Source organism: Cryphonectria parasitica (genome assembly GCF_011745365.1).
Source record: "Cryphonectria parasitica EP155 unplaced genomic scaffold M406scaffold_4, whole genome shotgun sequence".
Taxonomy (NCBI): domain Eukaryota; kingdom Fungi; phylum Ascomycota; class Sordariomycetes; order Diaporthales; family Cryphonectriaceae; genus Cryphonectria; species Cryphonectria parasitica.
In genome coordinates, this window is record NW_024468912.1 from 2,772,174 (window position 1) to 2,795,101 (window position 22,928).

The 22,928-nt window shown below is 52.8% G+C and overlaps 8 protein-coding genes across 8 annotated transcripts; 3 read left to right on the forward strand and 5 right to left on the reverse strand.

Annotated features, from left to right (window-relative positions):
* Positions 1 to 1,971: 1,971 nt before the first annotated feature.
* Positions 1,972 to 3,624, reverse strand: M406DRAFT_68364 (uncharacterized protein; the record flags this gene model as incomplete). The annotated part of the gene is made up of 1 exon (XM_040925162.1): positions 1,972 to 3,624. One exon carries the CDS (start codon positions 3,622 to 3,624, stop codon positions 1,972 to 1,974), a length of 1,653 nt encoding a protein of 550 aa, XP_040776944.1.
* Positions 3,625 to 4,524: 900 nt separating this feature from the next.
* M406DRAFT_38081 (uncharacterized protein) lies at positions 4,525 to 5,626 on the reverse strand (the record flags this gene model as incomplete). The annotated part of the gene is made up of 2 exons (XM_040924048.1): positions 4,525 to 5,397; positions 5,486 to 5,626. The coding sequence occupies 2 exons, from the start codon at positions 5,624 to 5,626 to the stop codon at positions 4,525 to 4,527; spliced, it is 1,014 nt and encodes a 337-aa protein (XP_040776945.1).
* A 223-nt stretch (positions 5,627 to 5,849) lies between these two features.
* M406DRAFT_351263 (uncharacterized protein) lies at positions 5,850 to 9,593 on the reverse strand (the record flags this gene model as incomplete). The annotated part of the gene is made up of 6 exons (XM_040922611.1): positions 5,850 to 7,836; positions 7,924 to 8,830; positions 8,900 to 9,132; positions 9,207 to 9,277; positions 9,362 to 9,449; positions 9,546 to 9,593. The coding sequence occupies 6 exons, from the start codon at positions 9,591 to 9,593 to the stop codon at positions 7,033 to 7,035; spliced, it is 2,151 nt and encodes a 716-aa protein (XP_040776946.1). The 3' UTR covers positions 5,850 to 7,032.
* A 6,661-nt stretch (positions 9,594 to 16,254) lies between these two features.
* Positions 16,255 to 16,662, forward strand: M406DRAFT_257942 (ankyrin; the record flags this gene model as incomplete). The annotated part of the gene is made up of 1 exon (XM_040917201.1): positions 16,255 to 16,662. A coding segment is annotated over one exon (408 nt), but the record flags the coding sequence as incomplete, so codon positions are not given.
* A 208-nt stretch (positions 16,663 to 16,870) lies between these two features.
* Positions 16,871 to 17,472, forward strand: M406DRAFT_356155 (ankyrin). Its single transcript, XM_040923372.1, has one exon. The coding sequence runs from the start codon at positions 16,948 to 16,950 to the stop codon at positions 17,356 to 17,358; it is 411 nt and encodes a 136-aa protein (XP_040776948.1). The 5' UTR covers positions 16,871 to 16,947; the 3' UTR covers positions 17,359 to 17,472.
* Positions 17,473 to 17,538: 66 nt separating this feature from the next.
* Positions 17,539 to 17,985, reverse strand: M406DRAFT_29197 (uncharacterized protein; the record flags this gene model as incomplete). The annotated part of the gene is made up of 1 exon (XM_040919006.1): positions 17,539 to 17,985. A coding segment is annotated over one exon (447 nt), but the record flags the coding sequence as incomplete, so codon positions are not given.
* A 669-nt stretch (positions 17,986 to 18,654) lies between these two features.
* Positions 18,655 to 19,524, forward strand: M406DRAFT_356157 (uncharacterized protein). The gene has a single exon (XM_040923373.1). The coding sequence runs from the start codon at positions 18,699 to 18,701 to the stop codon at positions 19,434 to 19,436; it is 738 nt and encodes a 245-aa protein (XP_040776950.1). The 5' UTR covers positions 18,655 to 18,698; the 3' UTR covers positions 19,437 to 19,524.
* Positions 19,525 to 20,392: 868 nt separating this feature from the next.
* Positions 20,393 to 22,237, reverse strand: M406DRAFT_227067 (uncharacterized protein; the record flags this gene model as incomplete). The annotated part of the gene is made up of 2 exons (XM_040915758.1): positions 20,393 to 21,957; positions 22,021 to 22,237. Coding segments are annotated over 2 exons (1,782 nt in total), but the record flags the coding sequence as incomplete, so codon positions are not given.
* Between the last annotated feature and the right edge of the window lie 691 nt (positions 22,238 to 22,928).

Consider the following 22,928-nt stretch of genomic DNA (forward strand, 5'->3'; position numbering starts at 1 on the left):
CACTCGTATACACGCGGCTCGCTTCATATATATAAGTTTCTACGTTATATATTTATTTATCTTGATTACCAAAGCCCTTGGCGCGTAATATCACGATCTTCAATGACGTCCGTCAAGGGAAAAACTCTTCACCTAACACCGACGATGGGATTTTCTTTTCTTCGAGATTGGTAATGGAGAGTGTAGTTTTTAAACTCGATGCGACGGGCCTAGTGGAAACGTCATGGTGGGGTCCTCCTTTTTTCCCCTTTTACTTTTGAACCAGGGGAGAAACCGCGCTTCTAGAACAATGTCGTGGGCGAAAGATTCTGTGCCGCTCCTCGGACTGGGATGTAGGAATGAAATGATAAGGACCAAGGAGTGAAAAAAAATTATACAAAGGCTAATTGGTAATCTGAAAGCACCGGCGAAGAACACTTGGATTCGGCTACCTTCAGCAAACTCCGAAAAAAAAAGATTTCCGTTTACTAAGCTGTGAGACCTTCTAGTGGCGACGCCGCTAACAAGACTGAGTGCTTACTATGTGCTGTCGGATCTTCCCGCTGAACCTCGGGTGCTCCACAGAAGGTCGTGGGGCCTAGCAGAAGAGAATGCGAGCGCCTCAAGTGGGACGGATCCAAGAATTGTTTGTCGCCATCCTCTCTGGACAATCTCTCTTCCGGCAGGATGTCTTATCTCACCGAGGATCATCCGCGATACTGGAGTACTACTGTTGAACGGGGACATGCAGGGAGTTGCTTTAAGTCCAGGTCATAGCAATAACGCGTGCGTCACCTCGATTCTCATAGTTTCGGTGGTGAGGTAGAGGTGAGCAGCAGAAATACGGCTTCTCTCTTGAGATCCCTGGTATTGTATCATCCATCAAGAAGACCGCAGCATCAGTGGCGGGCAGCAGAGAAGATCGCAGCACAGTATTATCATCTCAAAAGGAAAATGCAGAAAAGTGGCTACAAGGAGCTACAAAGTCTTCTTGTGCTCGTCCTGGGCCCAACTGACTGGGTCCACCGCACGTGGCTTTTAGAGCTCACAGCAAAAGTCTGTTCATGCATCCTGTGCCGATCTCTCCTGCCAAGCGATCTGCAACATGACCCCCTGGATGAGAAAGATTCTGAAGGCATTCTTCCAACTTCCCAGTTATTTGCCTAGGCAAGTAGAGAACGACCTATGCCCAGTTTCGTTAATGTATTGTTGATAAAACCTTTACTTGGCTAATAACCAAGGCAGTGCAGTGCAATCAATTCGCCGAGGCTAAATAAATAAGTAATCTTCCAAGTCAATCTGGACTTGACTCGGTATCTCCAAGCGTACCTGAAATTCTTCCAGGGTTTGCGGCAGCAGCCTGCCTGTCTCACGCCGCCTTCGTCATACCTCGGGGCAGTCGAGTCATTTGCAGAGAGACTGGTAAAATATGTACAAAAAAGACGTGTGAGGCGCGTGGTTGTGCCTGCTCAGCCACGAAAAAAAAGGAAAAAAGCTCTTCGGCATTGCCCCCGGTCCAAGAGCTTCTTGGGAGGTGCCCATCTCGGAGGACACCTTATGCATCTCTGGTGATTTGACAGAGTTCAATGTTGGCACCACGCTGTGTCAAGCCACGTGAAAATTGACTAGCTTCCAGTGAGCATAATTTAGACAAACTAAGTGAGAGCCGCAGACAGAAAGTGAAACACTTTCAAGGTGCCATGCTGTGTCATTGTAGATGCGTTTGCGTAGTCTCGACTATCCTATGAATGATTGGTTGATTGGCAACTCAAAAGACAGGCAGCAACTGTAGGGGTATGAGGAAAAATCAGGGCTAGGGTTATGGAGGCTTACTCAGCCCATAGTAAACGCCAGACAACAGTGCATCTCCTCAAATCTCAATTGCGTGTTGAGGATATCCGCGTTGCACAAAGCATTCCGTGGATTTCAGCAAATTTCATTTTATATTGTTTCCTATCTCTTGAATCGAAGCATCCTGGCTTGTTGAGGCACTTACTGTCCTGAGCGCAGCTTGGAGCACTTGATCCTGGAGCCAGCAGTACAGAGTGTTAACGATGCCTCACCGTCGCCCTTCTTGGCCCCAAAATCCAGGACCACATCCAAAGAACTGGCGCGCAGCCTCACAAAGCCAGGACCTCTCCTCGCTGCCACCGCCCAGAGTGGCAGCTCAACATCCTGCAGGTGGCTGAATATGACAACCGGCTTCGGCCTCGTCACGATACGTAGCGTCTGAGACCTGTCCTTGATCTCCCACTCTCCCTCGTACGCATCCAAGCTGGGCTCTGCCGCTATGGTCTCCTCCTCGAGAGCAATAAAGGGCGTGAATTCTCCGTACGTGGCCAACCCTCCTGGTCCGAGAGGGCTGTCGAGCATCTCGCTGATGGCGGCCATCAGTGGACCCACAATTTCTCCGCCATAGTTAGAGTCCGTCATGATTGCTTGTGCATGAATGGCGATATTATCCTTTTGACTCGCATCGATCTTGTCGGGAAGTGGAAGCACAGCTGCCGCCCAGCATCGATAGCCATGGTTTCCCCCGGCATGTGAGATCCTCACAAGGTGCTCATCCCTCGCAAACTCGTCTTCCCCATCGAAGAAGGCGACACCGAAGCCGCAGTAGTACGTAGTCTCCCCATGCCCAAGCTCTGACCGCTTCTGCAGAATGACCTGGGCCACTTCTGGTCGGATCCACGGCTTTCCGTTCAGCTTGATGGCCGAGGCAGTTCCGAGCAGCGTGTGAGCGAAGCCTGTTATGCCCTTGACGAGATCCACAGACGTCGTCCAAAGCCCAGCAGCACCTTGCTCTGGATGGACGTGATACTCGCCAGCCTCCAGGGCATGCACACCGTTTTGATAGCCTGTGGCGTAGTTCCCCTCGTCCTCTGGGAGGCGCACACCGCCACAATAAAAGGACCTCATCATGCCCAACGGCTCCAGGACCTTGGCCTTCATCAGCTCCGCAAACGAGCCGAAGCCGTCACCGGCACCGATGTTCTCCAGCATGGCCTGCAGGATCGTTGAACCGCCGCCAGAGTACTCAAACTGCACCCCAGGTAGGGCGTGGACGTACACAGCCGGGCTGTTTGCATTGCCGAACCCACCCTTCAGGATCTCTGTCGTTGAGAGCACACGGCTGCTCGTCTCCGGGTAGCCCAGGAAGCCCGAGGCCGATGTGCCCGCCGTGTGCGAGAGAAGTTGCGTGATGGTCATCCTGTCGAGCATCTGGGCGGCCAGTTTCTCCGGCATACCCCTTCGGATCGAAGTGTCGAGGAGCGTGCGGTATGTCGCCTCCGATAGATACAGCTTGACGGGGTCATCGAGGCTCGAGATGGCCCCCTCACTGATGTAGTGGAGAATAGCCAGGCTCTGGAAGGGCTTGGAGATGGAACAGGCTTGGAAGAGCGTCTCTGCATCGGGAGTTGGTCCACTGGGAAGTTGTCTGGCGCCCCATTCGGCGTGACAAATGTTGGCGTCGTGAGCCGCTGCTGATGAAGTGGCGGCAGCGACTGTGACCCCAGAGGTATTGTACCAGGATGTTACATCAGGTTGAGAGGGGCCAGCCTCGTGCGTGCTGTTGGGAGCACGGCATGGGAGTGGTGTGAGCAGCTTAGCAAGATCGTGGGCGAAACGGGTTTGTTGAATCATCTTGACCGGTGGTATGGGAATTATGTAATTATGCAACACTTAAGATCTGGGAGCGGCTGAAATTCGTGCAAATTTGTGTAGATTGGAGAATTCACTACATATGAAAAAGCTATGCGAGAAATCTGATCAAGATATCTCAGGCCAGAAGTACCTGGTATTTTGCCGATATTCATACTACAATGAAGTAAATCGTCAGACCTAAGTGACGCCAAACAAAGTAGGTGCGGGGGATACTGTATTTTGTACAAGTAAAACAGCCGCCAGTATGAGACACCCTAACCCTGGATACTCTGTCGTCTATACTATTTAATGTACAAGGTACTCGAGATTTCTCAATCCCCGGAATACTTACTCTAAATTCGACTGTCGCATTAAATCGACCGCTGTTAAACAGCAGAGATTGTGTCTGTTGGGCGGCAAGTAAGACGGGTCGATCACAGTGCCGATTGTTTGGCCGTCTTATGCTGCCAAGAGATCCCCACCAAGCACAAGGCAATCAGGCAGCATGCACAGTAAGCCCTTGGGAACTGCAGTACGCGTGGGTTCTACGCGGCGGCACACGTCTCCTAATGACGCAGCTGTTGGAGAAAACACCAGAGCTGACGGAGTCGGAAAGCCAATGCAGAACTATGTCAGAAACCGAGGAGGAAAGCGAGTCCAAGCAACACTAGAGTCATGATACATTTTGGTCAGAGCGAGCTTAGGGACGGAACAGAAGCGCTTAGGTTGGAGTTTGACGTACCAGGGAGCGTAGCTAGATCAAGAACTTATTCTTGATACTTGTGTAAAGAAGGCGGCCTCCATCTCTCAAAAGATGACCAAAAATTGCTGTGGTGCAGACGCAGCAGCAATGGTCTCCATAACGTCTCAGACGTGCCAGCCTAACGAGCCAAGCCTCCATCAGCGAAGGCGTGACAAATCCCTCTTAGCCTCATCGATCTGCCTCCTCACGTCTCGATGCGCCCTCGCAATCTCTCTAAATCTCCTCTCCCTGACCGGATCACCGCCCTCCTCGTCGTCAAGCTGAACGCCATACTCCCCCAGCTCCGCCTCCGCCGCCCTGGCTGCCTCCCGCAGCCGTCGCTGCCCATCCCGGACATGATCTGCATAATTCCGCAGCGCATCGCGCACCTCAGGCGTGTACACATCCCTGCGCACATTCCATAGCACCGTCTCGACGGCCATCTCACCGCGCTGCGCCTCCAGGGCCACCTCGGCGGCGCGAAGCTCCAGTGACCGGGCAACGCCGCCGTGCTTGGCCTCGAGGGAGCGGATGAGGCTGGTCAGTGCCTGCGCGTGTCTGTCTAGGAGTGTGATCAGGGAGTTGGCGGCTGCCAGGCGGGCCTTGGCTAGGCTGGCGAACTGTTGGCTTGCGGCGGACGAGAGGGTGCTGATGTGCTTCGGGACGGAGGAGATGTGCCGGTGGAGAAAGGAGGCGTTCGTGTTTGAATTTGCTGCGCGGGCGAGCTGAACGGCGGAGGACTGCAGGTTGCTGGAGACGAGGCTTGCTAGCTCAGGCAGCAGATCGTCGAGTGACGAGAACGGTGGACTGGATAGCAACAATGAAAGACTCTCCTGGGAGAGCTGCTCGGCATTGGTGAGCAGTGGCGGCAGGAGCAACAAGAGGTCCAGCAACGGCTCTGGCAGGGACGTTGATGAGGGCTTACCCCTCCTAGCTGTTGTTGTTGTTCTTGGCTCAGGAGGCGCTGCGGACGAGATGGCTTGAGCCAGCAGATGTTGCTTGGCTGATTTCAACCGATAGACATCAAGTTCCTGTGCACAAAAGTCAGACAAGAAAAAGTTTCCATAAGAGATATATATAAAAAAAAAGTAGCAAACAAATATGACATGCCTTGCGAACTGCCTCTCTTTCCCTGGCCGCTCTGCTCTGGTCATCCTTGGTTGTCCCATCTGAATTCAAAATAGCCGTCGTGAGTGTGCTGTGGAGAGCCGCAAACTCAGGGTTGCTCTTCAACACGGATTCCTCCACAGGCGGTAGCATAATGACAGTGCAGTCCTCGTGTGCCAGGCCGGATCAGTTGACGCGTTGTCGTAGACATGGACGCGTGGTCGGTTTGGGTTGGGAAGTCGGGTGCTCACGTGACCACAGCGGTGCCGCAGCGGACTTGCTGGCGCGAGGCTTGGGAAATTTCGGGACCAGAGCTTCAGCAGCCTTCTAGAGCTCCTACCAAACCTTCAAACCACAACCAAAACCCCGCCCACCAAACCTGCGCTCAGGCTCCGCGCCCGCTACAACGTAACAAATATTTCGTCAATGGCCAGCCGATAGCAATCTACATACCATCTTTTCCTCGGCCAAATTCGACTGCCATCATCATGGCTTCTACGCTGCGATTTGGCCTCCTCCCCAGGCCGACAACATCCCACTTCCTCCTCCCTTCGCAACAAACAGCCCCGACCTCCCTCGCAGTCGCCTCAATAGCCTCAAGGACGACGAGCAAGACAGCGGCAACAACACCAACGACACGATGCTTCAGCACCTCGCCAGCCGCCCTCGCCACGGGCTACCCGCGCCAGGGCATCCCCCGCGACAGCCACGGCGCAAGCCTGCCCATCCCCAAGCCGCACGCCCGCGACGAGCAAATCCCCGTCTACCCCTACGGCCCGCGCAAGATCTACAAGCAGTCCAACGCAGGCCTGTACGGCTCCGCGCGCCTCCAGTTCGGCAACAACGTCTCCGAGAAGTGGAACGTCAAGACGCACCGCAAGTGGCGCCCCAACGTCCAGCGCAGGCGCCTGTGGTCGCCGGCCCTGCAGTGCTTCGTGCAGACCCGCGTGACGACGCGCGTGCTGCGGACGATTGACAAGTGTGGGGGGTTGGATGAGTACCTGCTGGGGGACAAGGCGCAGCGGATCAAGGACCTGGGGCCCTGGGGCTGGAAGCTGCGGTGGAGGCTTATGCAGAGCGATGCTGTGCGGGAGAGGTTCATCCAGCAGAGGAAACAGCTGGGGTTGATACCCAAGACGGAGGCGGAGATTGAGGCGGAGATGTTGGCGGCAGATGAGATGGTGAAGGCGGCGGATGATGCCCAGAGGCAGCAGATGATTGTGGAGATGGATCGTATGTTGAGTTCCGGGGAGGAGTTTGCCCTGGGTCCAGATGAGGGCAGATTATAATCTTCCTGGTCGAGGGAGGGAGAGCATGCACGGACTGCGCATGCGACCTAAAAAAAAGATCAAAACCAAAAACCATATACAGATATCAACAGCATCATCGATTGGGAGAATCCCGAAGGTGCCATGTACAACCCAGTCCATGGACTTCTCTCTCTTCTATGACTTTTGAGAACAACTCTTGATATTTACATAACCGGAACAACCAAAAGATTCTTACCTCTGGCATGTTTTTCAGCCAGAATAATTCAAAGACACCATTATAGACGTCATCTAAAATCGCAGGTCCCAGCCAATCTTGGGTCCGATCTTGGGCAGCTCATCCGCAACACTCTGCACGTCCTTGTCACCGCGACCACTGAGACAGATCACGACGTCCTGGTCCAGGCTCATTGTCTTGGCCAGCTCGAGAGCTCCGTAGATACCGTGTGCCGACTCCAGCGCGGGGATGATACCCTCCAGCTCGCTGATGAGGCGGAAGCCCAAGAACGCCTGCTCATCCGTCGCGGCAATGAACTTGGCGCGCTCGCTGTCCTTCCAGGACGACAGCTCCGGTCCGACAGCCGGGTAGTCCAGGCCAGCAGATACAGAGTGTGTGTCCTGGATTTGGCCGTGCTCGTTCTGCAGCACATATGTCTTCACACCGTGCAGCACACCCTTGGTGCCTCCTGACAGCGTGGCCGAGTGGCGGTTGGTGTCGAGACCGTCACCACCAGCCTCGACACCAAGCAGCTTGACCGAGGGGTCGTTGGAGAAGGGGTAGAACATGCCCACGGCATTGCTACCTCCGCCAACACATGCGACGACGGCATCGGGCAGTTTGCCCCGCTTCGCAAGCATCTGTTCCTTGGTCTCATTACCGATGACCGACTGGAACGTCCGCACGATGGTCGGGAAGGGGTGTGGCCCGATGGCTGATCCGATGATGTAGTGGGTGTCCTCAAGATGCACTACCCAGGACCGCATAGCCTCGTTGACAGCGTCCCGGAGCGTCTTGCTGCCGGCCTCGACGGCGACAACCTTGGCACCGAGTAGCTTCATGCGGAACACGTTCAGAGCTTGGCGCCTCACATCTTCCTGTATATTGGTCAGCGCCTTTTCTCATTCATTCATTCCTTTCTTTTGTTCCTTTTGCTTCAAAACTTGGATGGCGATTTGACTTACCGCGCCCATGTACACTGTGCACTCCATGCCAAACTTGGCGCACACCGTCGCCGTGGCAACACCGTGCTGACCAGCACCAGTCTCGGCGATGATCTTGGTCTTGCCCAGCTTTCTTGCTAACAAGATCTGACCGATAGCATTGTTGATCTTGTGGCTGCCGGTGTGGTTCAAATCCTCTCTCTTGAGCCAGATGTTTGCACCACCGGCATACTTGGTCAGCCGCTCAGCAAGGTGCAGGTGACCCGGGCGGCCCATGTACGGGTAGTACGACCTGAACTCCTCCCAGAACACCGGGTCGTCCTTGATCTTGTTGAAGCCATCCTCCAGCTCGGACAGACAGTCCATGAGCGACTCAGGCACGTACTGCCCGCCAAACTCTCCAAAGCGGTCGGGAATCTTGTTGTGCATGTGGGCGAGTTGCGCTACTAGTGCAGAATCGTCGCCTTTGACACCGTCGTCTGTAACTACGGCACTGACCGTAGGCGTGCTGCTGGGTTCCTTAGCCTCAGCAATTGCCTCAATGACGCCCACCTCCCTCGTCAGACCCTCCTCGGGCGTTCGGCCGCACAGGTACGAACAGTACTCCTGGACAGCCTTCGGACCCTGGCCCTCTGGTGCCTTTTGCAGGGTAGTAACGATCATGCTGCCCACGACCACACCGTCCGCGATTTGTGCCACGCTGACGAAGTGGTCACGTGTGGAGACACCGAAGCCGACAGCGGCAGGCTTGTCGCCAGAGTACTTCTTGATGCGCTCGAGCAGGTTGGGTAGGTCCGCGTTCATGGTGCCTGACGCGCCAGTGACGCCCATGCGAGAGACGACATAGATGAACGAGTCGGCCAGCTGGCAAAGGATGCGCATGCGGTTCTCGGAGGTGGCCGGTGCGATCAGGGGGATATAAGAAAGACTGTGTATAGAGAGTGTAAGAAGTCTGCTATGCGTGTCCATGTCAAAATGCCTGTGGTCTCTGACTCACCCTGCGCTCGAGCAGAGCTTCCGGAAGGAGATGGCCTCCTCTGGCGGCAAATCAACGAGGATGAAACCGTTGACGCCAGCTTCCTTGCAGTGCTGCAGTAGCCTCTCCTCGCCGTATGCACGCATAGGATTGTAGTAGCCCATCAGCAACACGGGGGTCTTAAGCCCCTGCTTCCTGGCGTCGCGAACGATCTGGAGGGTGGTGGCCAGCGTGACACCATTTTCGAGGGCGACCTGCTCCCTGTGGTCAGCGAGGCTAGAAGCAGAAGGTTTTCGGAGTAGCCATAGATGGCATTGTTCCAACTGACAGTGTTGGAGGTCTGGATCGTGGGTCCGTCTGCTATAGGGTCTGTAAAGGGCACTCCGAGCTCGATGATGTCTGCCAGTCGCAACGCAGTCAGCCAGAGACACAATTTTTTTCCAAGAAGAGGAAGAAGAAGCATAGCTAAGAGCAGAAACTTACCAGAGCCTCCCTTCTCCATAGCCAGCATGATCTGAGGCGTATCCTCGGCCTTGGGGTAGCCAGCCGTCACGTATGTGACCAAGGCGCTCTGTTGTTGGCCGCATTGCTCGCGTCAGTAAACTGCGATGATCTCTTTGACGAGACAAGACGTCGTTGGTGTTGGTGAAAAGAGCGCTGGACATACCCTCTTCTCCGCCTTGCATCGTTGGAAAGTCTGCTTGAGTGCCTCCATGGTGATCTCACACGTTCAATTGGCTCTGTGAAAGTTGTACAAGAGCAGGAGAACACGGAGTTGGGAGAGGATGTTGAGGAAGGTACTATATAAGTGATGTCTTTCTTGAGTCACCAAATTTCTTATTCGGAGCCAAAGACAGCAGTATGAACAGTCATAGTAGAGCCACGCCCCCCTGCACCGATCCCCGGTCCCGTCCTCGGCCTCTCAGCATCTGCCCCTCAGTGGGTGGTTTAGTGGGTGTGGTGGGGTGCGATGACACAGTGGAGGGGCGCTTGTCTACTTAGTACTAAATAATGCATGATGCTGCTGCTGCAGCGTCTCCCGCTATCGTTATCGCCACCCCCCAACGTGTAGCAGCGGAACGAACTTCTGTAACTCCTTTGTGAAAGAAGATGCACTCAGAACATGCATGCGAGGGTCGGATCAAGTGAGGTCCGCCAATACAACAACTTCAAAGCAACAACCCCCCCCCCCCGAAACTTCGACATCTAAACTAGGTCTTTTCCAGCATTTTATGATTTCTAGGTGCTCATTATTGATTCTAGGAAGATATCTACATGTAGGAGTCTTCGCTTTCCTCGCTGCTCTCGAAGCCTGATTCACTTTCTTCGTCTTTGTATCTCTGATGTCTTTGGCGGCGAATTCGATCCCACAGGTCCTTTGATGCTGGCTCGGGTGTCTCAGATCTAGCTTGCGCTCGAGGTATCGATGATGGCTGCGAAAACCACTGATGCTGATGGGGAACAGCGAAACTGTTGCGTGCGCCGTGGTGGCCAAGTGGGACGAGGTAGTAGGAGAGAGCTGCCACAGGGACCATCATCATGGTAGGTTTGGCCAGCCGCACTCTGTGTGACGGACGGTAATGCTTGTCTCGGGTTTCTGCACTTGGGGGGGTTGCTACTGGAGGCCTTCTATTTGCAGCGGTCGACCGGCTTTCATTCGAATCTGAATCCCACTGGGAATTCAAATCATCGCTGTGATTCAACTGCAAGGCCTCGACAGCCATGGCTGCTCCCGTAGGCCGCACATCTGGCCCGTTTCTGCCCTCGAAACTTCCGCGCCTTGAGGAGCCGGCCGACGCGGTTTTGAAGCTCTGTTCCGAGTCCGATTCAAGCACATCATCATGCGCGTCTTCACCACCATTGGGTCCTGTATAGTCGGCCAACGCGTTCCCAGGTTCGCTATCAGATCGCTGCTGAATGGCCGGCTCTGCCAGGAGAGTGTTGAGGTCTTGTTCTGGCTGCCCGGGGTCGTTACTTCTCCCGTGGTGACCATCAACTCGTACCGTCGCATCGTCCCTCGTAGAATGCTGGACACCACCATGTGTCTCATCATCTCCCTTGCTTGGGCTAAAATTGAAGTCATCCGTGTGCGAGGGATGGTGCTCTGGTGACAACTGTGATGAACCCGGGCCTCGCTTGTGTCGACGATCCCGGCGGCTTCGACGCTGTGTCCGAGTTGTTCTGTCGTCAGAATCGTCGTCCAGTGAAAGGTAAGTGTCGTCACCAAACAAAGACGACTTTCTGGGGGGCCGCGCCTCCTTCATTATGACTTGGGGCACCTGGAGCATAGTGGCCATCGTGGGTATCACATGCACAGCGGGAGGTTGGAGGCAGTGGTATGCGTCGTAAAGGGCATCCATCATGGCATCGTACATATTCTTCTTAAAGCGACGGAACATGAAGAAGTCCATTTCAGGTTTCCTCGATTGTGCTCCTCTGGGATCTGCATATGACTGCGAACTGGAAATAGGCCGCTGTCCATCAAGAGACTCAGGAGAAAGACGAAATTGCTCCAAACCATCGCGTCGCAAAGGGCTGTCTACTGATGAAAGTGAAACAGACTCCGACTGCGGAGTATGAGGGCCTGGTTGGCTAATATCAAGGACAGAGGGAGTTGAGCGATCTTCAGACGGTAAACCAGACTGAGGCCTGGAGTGGAAGCCGTTTAGATCACGATCCATAGCAGAGCCAGTATATGTTTGCTCTTTCGAGTCAACCTCTTCAGGTGCTGGTGAGGCTGCCTCATCCTCAACGTGAGCGTGCAGCTTTCGATCTCTATCCTCCTCAGGCCAGCCATCTTCCTCGGAATGATCATCAATTCCAGATTGTGGGGAGTGCTCGTCTTGATCTCGTCCCACCCGCCCCCACCCAGTGTCGTTATGGGTTTCCCCCCGGGTTTGACCACGAGACATACCTGGTATACCATTGTACATTTGTCTACGTGGTGCCGGGCTGTATTTGCTTCCAGGCACACTCTCGAAATGCCTCAGCGCTTCATCCCCGTAAAGTACGTTGCTGTCTTGTTCTCGGGCGTACTGGGCGGCTTGGCCTGCATGATGAGTCTCATTTCTCTCCGATAGAGGCCCAACTGAGCCTGGAGATGGGATTTGTATTTTCAACTTCTTTTGTCTCCCTGTCGTTGTCTCGCGCCGAAGGGGAGAAGGGGACAAAGAAAGCGAAGGGACTGGAAGAGGTGCAGAAGGTGGACCAGGTGGCGAGGCCGTTGCGTCCTCAGCTGTTGGTGCGGGAGGCCCTTTCCGAAAGTTGGCACCAGGGATATGTCTCCCATTGGAAGGCGGCAGGATTGGTCTTCTGCTGTCTTGAGGAGACACATTGGATGGATCATTCATCAAGGTGTCTTGAGCCATATTCTCTGATACTCCCGGCCCTTTCGTCCTCCCTGGTTTGGATACTATCCTGGGCAATGGCAATGCACCACTCATCACTACTCTCTTGGAGCCTGGCTGCGATGGCTTGATGTATTCCGTCTCTTTCCTGCGCCTCGGTATGAATACCTGCTCTGGCTGTTGCTGTCCTGTATCCCGCCTAGGCCTCACTCGGTTGCTCTGTCCTGGTCTGTTTCTGGATCTCTCTGCTGTCTTTTTGCGCTGGTCTGTTTCTCTATAAAACCGGGAGGCGAGCCGTGCCAAATCACGATAGTCAAGGTTGTCGAGATATGTCCTCGAATGCCGTCGGTCTGATTCTTCCTGGCGATCTCCTATTGCGTTGGGATGCATGCGCTGTGAGTTTGGTTCGCCTTGTAATATCTCTCTGTCTCGATCATGGGCCACAGCCTCTTTCTCGGATGTGACGTTCTGTATCTGTCGTATTGCCTGATTTATGATCTCATCCTTGAAAATCTTCATTTCGAGCTGTATCACTTTCGTTCTATTCTCTTCTTGAAGCTGGGCCTGTTGCTTCTCTGCCTTGATAAGGTCCAGCTCCTCGCGTAAAAGTCGAAGATCTGAATTCAGATTTTTTTTATTCTGCTCAGCAGGCTGTGCAAGGGGATCTGCCGAGTTGTAGTTCATGCCTGGATAATACGTCGGTGGCCATGGTGGCTGACCCTGTGCTGGTGGTGCGTACCGTCCTGGGCCCGGATAATTTGGTGGGCCGAATGGAACGATACCAGGAGCACTCCGATATTGATACGAGCCATGTCGATAAGGGTCAAGGGCATAGCCATTATGTGTCGACTCGGATTGTCGACCAAAGGGATTGCGAAGACGTTCATCTTGGTAGAACTCGTCACTGGACGTTTCCGTTGATGGAGGGCGCTCAAAGCCCGATGTCGTGCGCTGTGATGAAGTTTGGCTTTGTCGAGCAAATCTTTTGGGCAGGCTGGAAGCCAAACCTTGCCGTCTTGTATCTTCTGGAGTATAATCAAGATATGAAGCCAGCGACGACATTGTGAGCCGAAGGAGAGAGAGAGAGATTTGAGCGTGCCCGTGGACGTTCTGGAACCTCAAAAATCTACCGCGGGGCCCTCGCCCAGGTGTTTAAAACATTTCTTTTTCCAATAGAAACTGGATGCAAACCCGTTTTCAGCCGCATGGACAGAAGCCCGAGAAGGTTTGGTTCACTGCCACAAGTCAGCCCTGCGACCCTGCATGCGAGCTGAATGACTACCTCAGAGGCGTGAGGGTGGTCAGCGCGGAGGTGGGTGCTTGATACAGTTAATACAGAAGAGAGGCCTCTTTGCATAAGGGATTTGCACTCGGTATGCTGAACAGATCGGGGTTAAATGTAACTGCTCCTTCGAAACCTGCCGTTGTGTACCCACTTGAACTAATCCATTGTAGAGCCCGTAGCCTTGTCTGGCACATTCTGTGCGATTTTGACAAGGTCACTCAGTAAGTACTTCTACAAGTACTTATAAATACTTGAGCCCGGTATTCTGCACTAGATGTGTCTCTCTGCTGTTGTCCGAGAGGGGTTTCACATGAACAATGCTGCCTTGCTTTTCAAGATGCCATCTCACATTCCGGAAATTGACAACTCGAGCGACAAGGTCAAAGCGAGCAACACGAGCACCGGCACACAGCCTTTGCATTCAGGACGTGGTAATCAGATCGTTTTTACGGGCCCTAGCCCGGTTCACATTGAGCGACTTGAGTTCTACAGCCCTGCCGATGCACCTGAAGAGCAAACCCGTACGTATCAGAATGACTGGTATCATTTGCGTAAAAGATCACTGCTGATTCAAGGTAATTCAGAGACAGCGAGGAACATCGTCAAATGGTTGAATTCGCAGGCAGCACCATTCCATAAGCCCTATGTTCAGCAATTGCACAGCAATTTCCAGCAACAACGGGTTGCTGAGATAGGGACATGGGTTCTGGACAGTGACGAGCTCAAAGACTGGAAGATCAAACGTCGAATGTTGTGGATGCATGGCATTTGTGAGTTGATATCTGCGATGCCATTTCTTCATGTTGGCATGTTCATTGGTTTCTCTGACATTCTCTGCATGACAGTCGGGTCCGGTAAAACCATGCTCGCGTGAGTTGCTTGTGTCCTTTCATGCCTAAAAAAAATCATCATCGCTCACCACGTGGTTTTCAGCTCCTTGATCATTGACCACCTGAGCAAGAGAGTCGAATCGCGCAACGACACGGCCTGCATTTTCTTCTACTTCCAAAGAGAAACCAGGCAACCAACGGTGGTACAGGTCTTGGCATGCTTGCTGGCCCAACTGTTGCAGCAGAGAATAGTCCAAGGTGAAGATGATCAATGTGCAGATGGCTTGCGAGCAGTTCACGCCAAGTATCAAGCCCACGAGCCCGAGAACCCCCTTCCGGTCGAGGAGCTGCTTAAACTTCTTGGCTTGCAATCTGCCCTATTCAAGCAAGTATACCTCGTAATCGATGCACTCGACAATTATGAAAGTTCTCTCAGAGAACAAAAGTTGATGCTGGACACCATACAAAGCCTGCCGTGCCATGTCAAGATCCTGATCACCACAGCATCCGGCCCAGCTGTGGCTAACATCCTTCAGACCAGCAGGGATTACGAACTATTGGTCCGATCACATGGTACCGACATTGAAGACTATGTGAGGTATCGCATTGACGAAGACGAGAATTTACAACGGCTGGTGCGACAAGGGCAGGCCGAAGAGCCAGGGTTCAAGGAAAAGGTGATTAAATGTATCAGGCTTGCAAGCAAAGAAGTGTACGTTGGGCATTAGACAATGCATACATTCAAGATCTCGGGTGCTCATACTGTTTGAGTAGTTGCTGACGTCCGCTATACATAGAATACTTGTTGCTACGCTGCATATCAATGGCCTCCGCAACCAACGGTCTCTGGGAGACCTCAATACCGCCCTCAAAAAGCCACCCGAAGGTCTACCTCAGGTGTTCAACTCCGCCATTGAGCGGATCAAGAACCAATCTTCAGAATCCGATCGAGCCTTCTCAAGGCACGTACTGACTTGGCTGGTATATGCCGCGCGACCAATGAAGGTGAAAGAGCTCCTACATAGTTTTGCCATCACGAAAGCCGAAAATGCTTCTGATCGACACTTTGACCGGCCTCCAGAAGACTTGACGTCAGTTTGTGAAGGTCTCGCCTTCGTGAACCCGAGAGATGAGGTCGTGCGATTGGTTCACGACTCTGTCCAAGACCTTCTTCAGAAAGCCGGTCTACTGTCGCGGGAGCCCTACACTATGATGGCGCGGCAGTGTCTGAAATACCTTCTTTCTGATGATTTCTCCAAGGAAGCATCCAGCCACGATGATGTTCAGGAGCGTAAACGGAGATACGCTTTCCTTCCATATGCTGCCGAGTACTGGAAGGCGATTCTGCAACAACAGAACGGGGATGGCGTAGCAGAAGTTGAGGAACAGGCCATGCAACTATTGAGACATGACAGAAAGGTCACGAGCTGGTTCCAGACCGTGGTCAAGGATGCTCCTGCAAAGGTATCCGGCCTCCACGCCTTGGTGTACTTTGACTGTGGCACCTGGGCAGGAAAACTCATCGAGGAAGGCATGGATGTCAACACAACGTGCTCGCAGGGGCAAACACCGCTGCACTGGGCTGCAGGGAAGGGGCTTGCATCATTTGTCGATCTGCTCCTACGAAAGTCCGCTCGCCCCGATATCCGAGATGCTAACGAGAACACTCCGTTGCATATGGCGATCACGGCTGCCGGTTCTAGGGCTGGTTCCAAGTACAAGAGAGTGATTGCACAGCTGGTGGCTCAAGATGCTGGTCAAATGAACGTGCGCAATAAGGGCAAAGGCGGTCTCACGCCTTTTGAGCAAGTAATCAAGCACGGCCCCGTCTGGGCCATGCGGATTCTAGCAGAGCACCAGCCCGTCACAGATGTCGTAGGAAACGAAAGGGATTGGTCTCCTTTCCGGCAAGCGATGAGTCTCGCTGACCCGAAGTGGAAGTTCTGTATCGTCTCATCACTTCTTCAGGGTGGCGCATTTGTCAAACAATCCGGACGCTGCTTGTGGCATCCCATGATCGCCGCAGCCCAAGCCGGAACCGAGGACATTGTATCGCTGCTGCTGAAGTACGGTGCTCTGACGAATGTCGAGGACTACAACGGCAGCACACCTCTGGAGGCTGCTATAATCTATGGCTATGCACGCATTGCGCAGCTTCTCATCGATCACGGCGCCAATGTACAGCGTAAGGACAAGGACGGATCCACGCCTCTCATCCAGGCAACCAAACATTGCAGGTCTCGTATCGTCTGGCTCCTGCTGGACAAAAAAGCAAATGCTGACGAGCAGGACTCGAGTGGTTCAACTGCGCTACATTACTCTGTTGATCACAGAGATAATTCGATTACATGGTTACTGGCAATACGAAATGCGAGTCCGATCATTCGAAACTTGAGCGGGTTCAGCGCACTGGATCTAGCTGCTCTCCAGGGAGATTCCTGGGTATCCTGGATTCTACTGAACAATCGAGGAACTGGAGGCGAGAACGAAGACGTGAAGCGCGAAGCGTCCACGGCGCTGTGCCTCGCAGCCAAGCAAGGTCACCAGCGTGTGGTGCATCTGCTCTTAACATATGGGGTCGATATCAATGCAACAAGTGCTGACGGGATGACAGCTCTCGCTCATGCAGCACTTGAGAGGCGTCGGGATATGATACAATACCTGCTCAGAGAGAGGGCATCCAGTGATATACAGGACCAAAACGGAGCCACGGCACTCCATCATGCCGTGAAACCCGGCGATGAGAGGGATATTATATACATGCTACTAAAAGCGGGGGCGAAAGTCGACATTCAGGACTCTAGAAAGAAGACAGCCTTGATGTTGGCAGCAGAGCTAGGAAGAGAAGAGGATGCCCATGTTCTGCTCAAGTTCGGAGCGAGTCTTGACATTCGGGATGCAGAAGGCCAGACGGCAAAAGATATCGCAAAAGAGCGGGGTTGGGAGATGATTGTGGCTATCATGGAACATCCTTTGGCGTCACAACGAAATCTGGGCACAGAGGCGGGCGGGGCCTGATTTTCCTTTCTATCTGCTTCGAGTGTAGTATAATGGTCCATTGAAGACACCACTAAACAAAGGACCATCATCAGTACGTTGGTCGCCCGCTCCAGAATGAATTGTCTGTCTTCCATTCCCGGTGTTGCGTACTGAGATGAATGAGCTGCCACGGTGTATAAAGGAGCCCCTGCTCACTGTGTCTGACAGTTCTTGAACCTGTGCCCGCGTTGCTGTCCGGATAGTTTGATTTGCTGTCAAGACTTGCAGGTCCTCCATGATTCCTGTCTTGAGCAACATGACCCTCTCTGCTTTGCGTATTGTTCTGATGGCATTGAGTGATTTCGCTATTCGGGACGCCTCGCTGGAACGCATGGCATGGCGGAATATGCCCTCCAACTCCTCGACCTTTTCCTTGCACATCTCGAGTGACGGCTTCATGTCTTTGTAAAAATCGTCAGATTCGTTTGTGTGGAATTCGTCTATGGCTTTTCGGATGGTGATCTTTATAACAGGTAGCCGCGATGCTACGTCGCGAAAGGATGCTGGCAGCCCGGATGCATCCTTGACGGCGTTGTAGATTTCAAGTGAGGCGTCAATCACCGAGATAATGCTCGAAATGAGCCCTAGTACCTCGATTCCCGACATCCTGAGTTTCGGATAACCGCAAAAAATCTGTAATGATGTCAACGCAGAGCCTCACAAAGTCGTTGCGGGTCTAACCATACAATCTTTCGTCTTGTTTTCGCTGGAAGCTTGGTGTGGGCAAAATGGTGATATCGAGACAAATAAGGCTCTGATTCCACAGCCTTATCCAGACCTTTTCCCCCTCTTTTCGTTTTTCGTTCTTTAGTTCGGCTGGATTTTCGGAGGAGTCCACACTGTTTGATTACATTGCATAAGTACTTAAGTACTTATACGCAGCTTGTTCGGGGGCGAAGCCACCTGGGTTGTGCCACTTATCTCACCGCCATGCCATCTCAGTTTGAGTGACATGGCATTGCATTCCGCGCCACCCACACCACTCTGAGTTGTACAGTCTATCGCTTTCCATGCATTCGAGAGCTTCCTGTCCAAGCCAAGCGGGAAATGGATGTATGAGCTGATTACTTGAATGTGGGTGTCGAGTGACTGTTCAGTACCCGAGAATTTCGAACACTCATCAGTCTAGCGCGGCAAGAACGTCGTAATTACCATATATGCATGTATCATGGCTCGGATTTGGGCTCTAAATCTGGTAGTCTGATGCATTTTAAGGCTCTGTCATCCTGTAGCCTCAATGTTGATCTCACAAACTCCTTTCAACTTGACATATAACTATAAAATAAATTCGTTGCTTCTCACGTCATTGCACACCGGACATGTCCTCAGACAAAATTCGAATCAAGGACTGGATCCAGCCGCGCCATCCTTCCAAAATGCCGAGTCAAGCAGCCACAAAGATCATGATATGTGTGAGCCACATATTATTGTCGATTGATACGATCGTCAACGTCTGTGGCCCCAGCCGTCTCAAGGGACCCGAGGACGAAGGGTTGCCGGAAGCATTTCCTGTCGTTCTTGAGCACCTATCCACCACTGCCAGCGTTTTTTGTGCCATCAAACGCCGTCTGAGTGATCGGAACTGTGACAAAGACTCCAGGGAGCAAAAGGAAAGTTATCCGAGCGTTCAACAACTCGTCGACGACTGCAGAACCAAAGCGACCAAGATGGCAACAATATATGAAGCAGTTGTGCCGGGAGACGCAAAGGGCCGCGAGACTCGTTACCGTCAGAAGACTTCGGTAGATGAGACTGTCGAAGCACTGATGAAGGATATGCTGGCATCTATGCTTCAGGTCGCAGAGTCTCCTCTTGGGCTCATCAAAGAGAAAGAGCAAAACGAGTTAAAGGCAGCTCTGGATTTAGTCGCAAAGCTGCCGCCATCTTTAACGGAGGAAGAGCAGTTTGGATACGTCTACCATATCAACAACAACGGCTCAGGGCTTCAGCCTGTTCACTCCGGGCGCGGACATCAGCATATCTATGGGCACAACATGGGTGGGACCTTCCACGGGGCAACGCATGTGTACTCTGCCAAACTTCACCAGGAGGACTGAGTTTGTAAGCAGTTGCCAAGTTGTAGAAAAGGAAGAGGATGAAACCCGATTTTGGTTGATCGAGCAGAAATACAAATTGGTACTTCAGAAACCACCGTGACTTTTACCACCTCCATTTCTTCTTCTCCTTCGATGGGTCTTTTTGATGACATAGTAAGTCTACGTTGCGTGTGCGCTATAGCCAGGCGTTCTTGTAACTCATCCGGCCCAATTCTTTCGGAATTGTACAAGATCTCATCTGTAGCCTTATAATTACGTCTCCAGTAAGTGAGCGCATAGAATCGAGGAGATACAAGAGGGAAATTCAAACATGAGTACAAACAAACCTCTCTCATTCATTTAGACGTCATATACTGAAGTTATGTGCAGGTCCCTAACACAAAGACAAGCTTCCATGCTGACTATCCTACCCGTCTCCGTCCTCTTTAAAGAAGTGACCTCTTCGAGGAGTCAAATTGATCTCTTCCCTGTCTTTTGATCCATGGTTCACATGGGCATGCTCCCTATTGTCTCGCTTTTTTTTGTCGACCGCATATACATCATCGCCAAACGGGTCTTCGTCCGATAGTATCGACTGAACCTCCACATGCCTAGAGCCCGCCAGCCCCTTCGGTTTCCCATAAGTGTCTCCCGCTCTTTCAGAATTATCGCCCAGCACCGTGACCTCGGAAAGTTTGGGTATAGATGAACCTCGATGCGGCAGGGACCTCAGTGTACTCGAAGACCTTCTGGTCTCATCATTGGACGAGTGCAGTTGCCCCTGCCGATTGCCCATGCTGGAAGGCGTGCGGTCAATTCCGCTTGGTGATAATCTGTATGTAAGTTATAGGTCCCAGAGACAAGAGACCATCATTGTTAGCCATTCAAAAATTTCGACACACTCCAATCTTCTTAATAATCTCCAATAAATATAATCAGGTCCCATACCGTTCTCGAACAAAGCACATCCTCAGAGCCGCCTGTGCGACTGCAAAGAAAACGTAGGCGATGTAGATAAGCATCAACACGAGCGCAATGAGACCCTCCGTGATGATGCTGGTTCGGAGCGCGGTAACGACCTTGTCGACGGCGCCTGTGATATCGTCTGCTGTGTTGTTGCCTGAACTGGCGAGGAGGCTGAACACGCTTGAGTTGTCTCCCGCAGAAGAAGAGTTCGCGGTGATGCCCAGTGAGAAGATGTCCGTGGGAAACGCTGGAAAAGAGACCTGGGCGTGTTGATGGATCCATTCCATGCCATCCTTCACTTCATCCAGTTTGTCGATTAGGATACAGTCGAGCAGCCCGTTGGCAAAGTTCTCTAGCTGGGGTACAGTCCCGAGTGCCTCCCCCAGAATCTGCTCTGTTTTGTTCTCAAAGACGTTGATCACGTTGACGACAGCATCCGTCGCGTTGGACACGTATACGAGGACCTTGCCGTTGATATCGTCCTGAAAAGACGCAATGGCCTGATTACTTTCGTTGGCCCACGACGTCGAGATCCCCTCCAGCCTGTCAATGACCTCCGTCACGAAGCCGCCCACCTGCGTGAGAGCCGGCGCTTCCTTCTGCACAGCTCGCATGACCAAGAACTGACAGAGCACAGACAACGCACCAGCAACGGCTAGGGACAGAACGAAGAGCGCCGTGTAGGTCGTCGCGTAGGCGATGCACCACCGGATGAGCATCTGGCGTCTCGGGTCTGCCGAGACTTTCTCAGCAATCCAGAGACCTGTGCGCGCCGTCAGGGGACGGCTTGCAATGTAGACGATGTCCATGGGCTCGCGGCGGTGGAGTGTGGTCTGCGCCATGGCCACGGACCTGTGGTATCTTTTGACTTCCCACCAGGCCATTACGACGGCTGCGAGGATAGCTGCGAGGATCAGGCTGACAATCGCAATTGTCTTGGCGTCCTTGACGACTGTGAAGAGAGCCTCAAAGAACTGCGTGAGGACATCGTTGCCTGTGCAGAAGGTGAGGGTCTGCTTGCTCGCCGTCGGGAAAACTGACGGGTCCATGGTCCAGTTCCCGATGGACTCGTTGAGCAGCAACTCTACAGCCTTAAAGGGGATGTTGATCACAGACTGGACGTCTGTCTCGAGCTGGTCAAAATCTGGTACGGTCTGGTTGAAGCGGTTAATCGCGGCAACAGTCTGATTTGCATCGATGCCTTGGTAATTTTTCAAGGAAGCAATTCCGCTGTCGAGGGCATCCAGGTCGGGCCAGTCGATGTGAGGCGCAAATGGTATACTGTTGACAGTATTTTCGATCCCTTTGATGGCATCGTCGACTCCAGAGACGGCACTGCTCAGGCCATTGGCGATGTCCTTGAGCCCTTCGCTCAGCTCCTTGAGCAACGCGCCAATGGTGTCTGAGGCGACGGTGATGAGGCCGTGGATGAAGTCATCAGCCACACAGGCGATCGTACCGTACTCGAAATTGATGAAGAACATGATGGTCTGCATGACGGCGTTGACAATCATGATGAGAAGTTTGACCAGGCCGCGGACGGTGTCAGTAACGCCCCCAGCGACGAGTTTGTTGACTATATTGAAGAAGAATCAGCCCAAAAAAACTTATTCGTAGGACATGACAGAGACTTAATTACCGCCGGCAGAGAGATAATGTGGCATCGAGGCCAAAGTAGACCCAATATCCTCCACCTTTGAACAAGCCGCTGTAGCCTCCTGCTGTGCGCTTACAAGGTTCGTGTTCAGCTGCGCAAACAAGATGAGCATCCGCACGAGCACGAGCAGCAGCAACACTGTCCACCTATTGATCGGAACCTGTGATAATCTCGCGCGGAGACCGAGGTAGGGAGTGATCTCTCCCGGAAGTGCAGCACAGTCATACAGGGACTGCTTTCTTATTGGGGGGATCGACAATTCCTGCTGCTGCTGCTGTTTGAGGTCATGCATCTCGAAAGATTCCTCGTGGTGGGAGTGAGAAGGAGGACATGTATACTGGCTAGTGGTGGAGAAAGTAACAGTGCTATCCAGGGCAAATGGGTCGTCGTTCAGGGATGAAGGCGCAAGAGACTCACGGCGGTAGGGACCAGGAACTCCCTGCTCGTGTATGCTGCTAGAATCACGATGGTCGAAAGCAGAGGTCGTGGGATAATCCATCCTGCCAAAGTCATTTCGATCGAATGGCTGGTCATGGCCAGGAGAAAAGGCGGGATCCTCCAGTGGCCGGGAGGATCGCCTGGAGGAGGAGAAGAACATACCGAGCGTGAATCTGGGTATGAGATATCAGAGGAGTGAATCTGGTTGATATGTCCGCCCTGGAAGCGGGAGATGGCTTGAGGAGTAATAGAAGAGAGTTCGAAACCGAGGATGCGGACACGCCTAAGGGAATGAAGACTCGTCGTGAAATTTCTCAATAATGGTGCGTGAAACGCTTTGGTGTTTTGTAGGTGACGCCGTCGTGGAGATGGTTGGCTCGACATTCAATGGATATGAAGTTACTACTCCAGAGTTGAATCTCTAAAAAATAAGACAGGTCGAGATACACAAA

What these genes read in the sequence shown, in the direction of transcription:
- M406DRAFT_356155 (XM_040923372.1), top strand. Translation starts at nt 16,948, where the DNA reads ATGACAGCTCTCGCTCATGCAGCACTTGAGAGGCGTCGGGATATGATA.
- M406DRAFT_356157 (XM_040923373.1), top strand. Translation starts at nt 18,699, where the DNA reads ATGTCCTCAGACAAAATTCGAATCAAGGACTGGATCCAGCCGCGCCAT.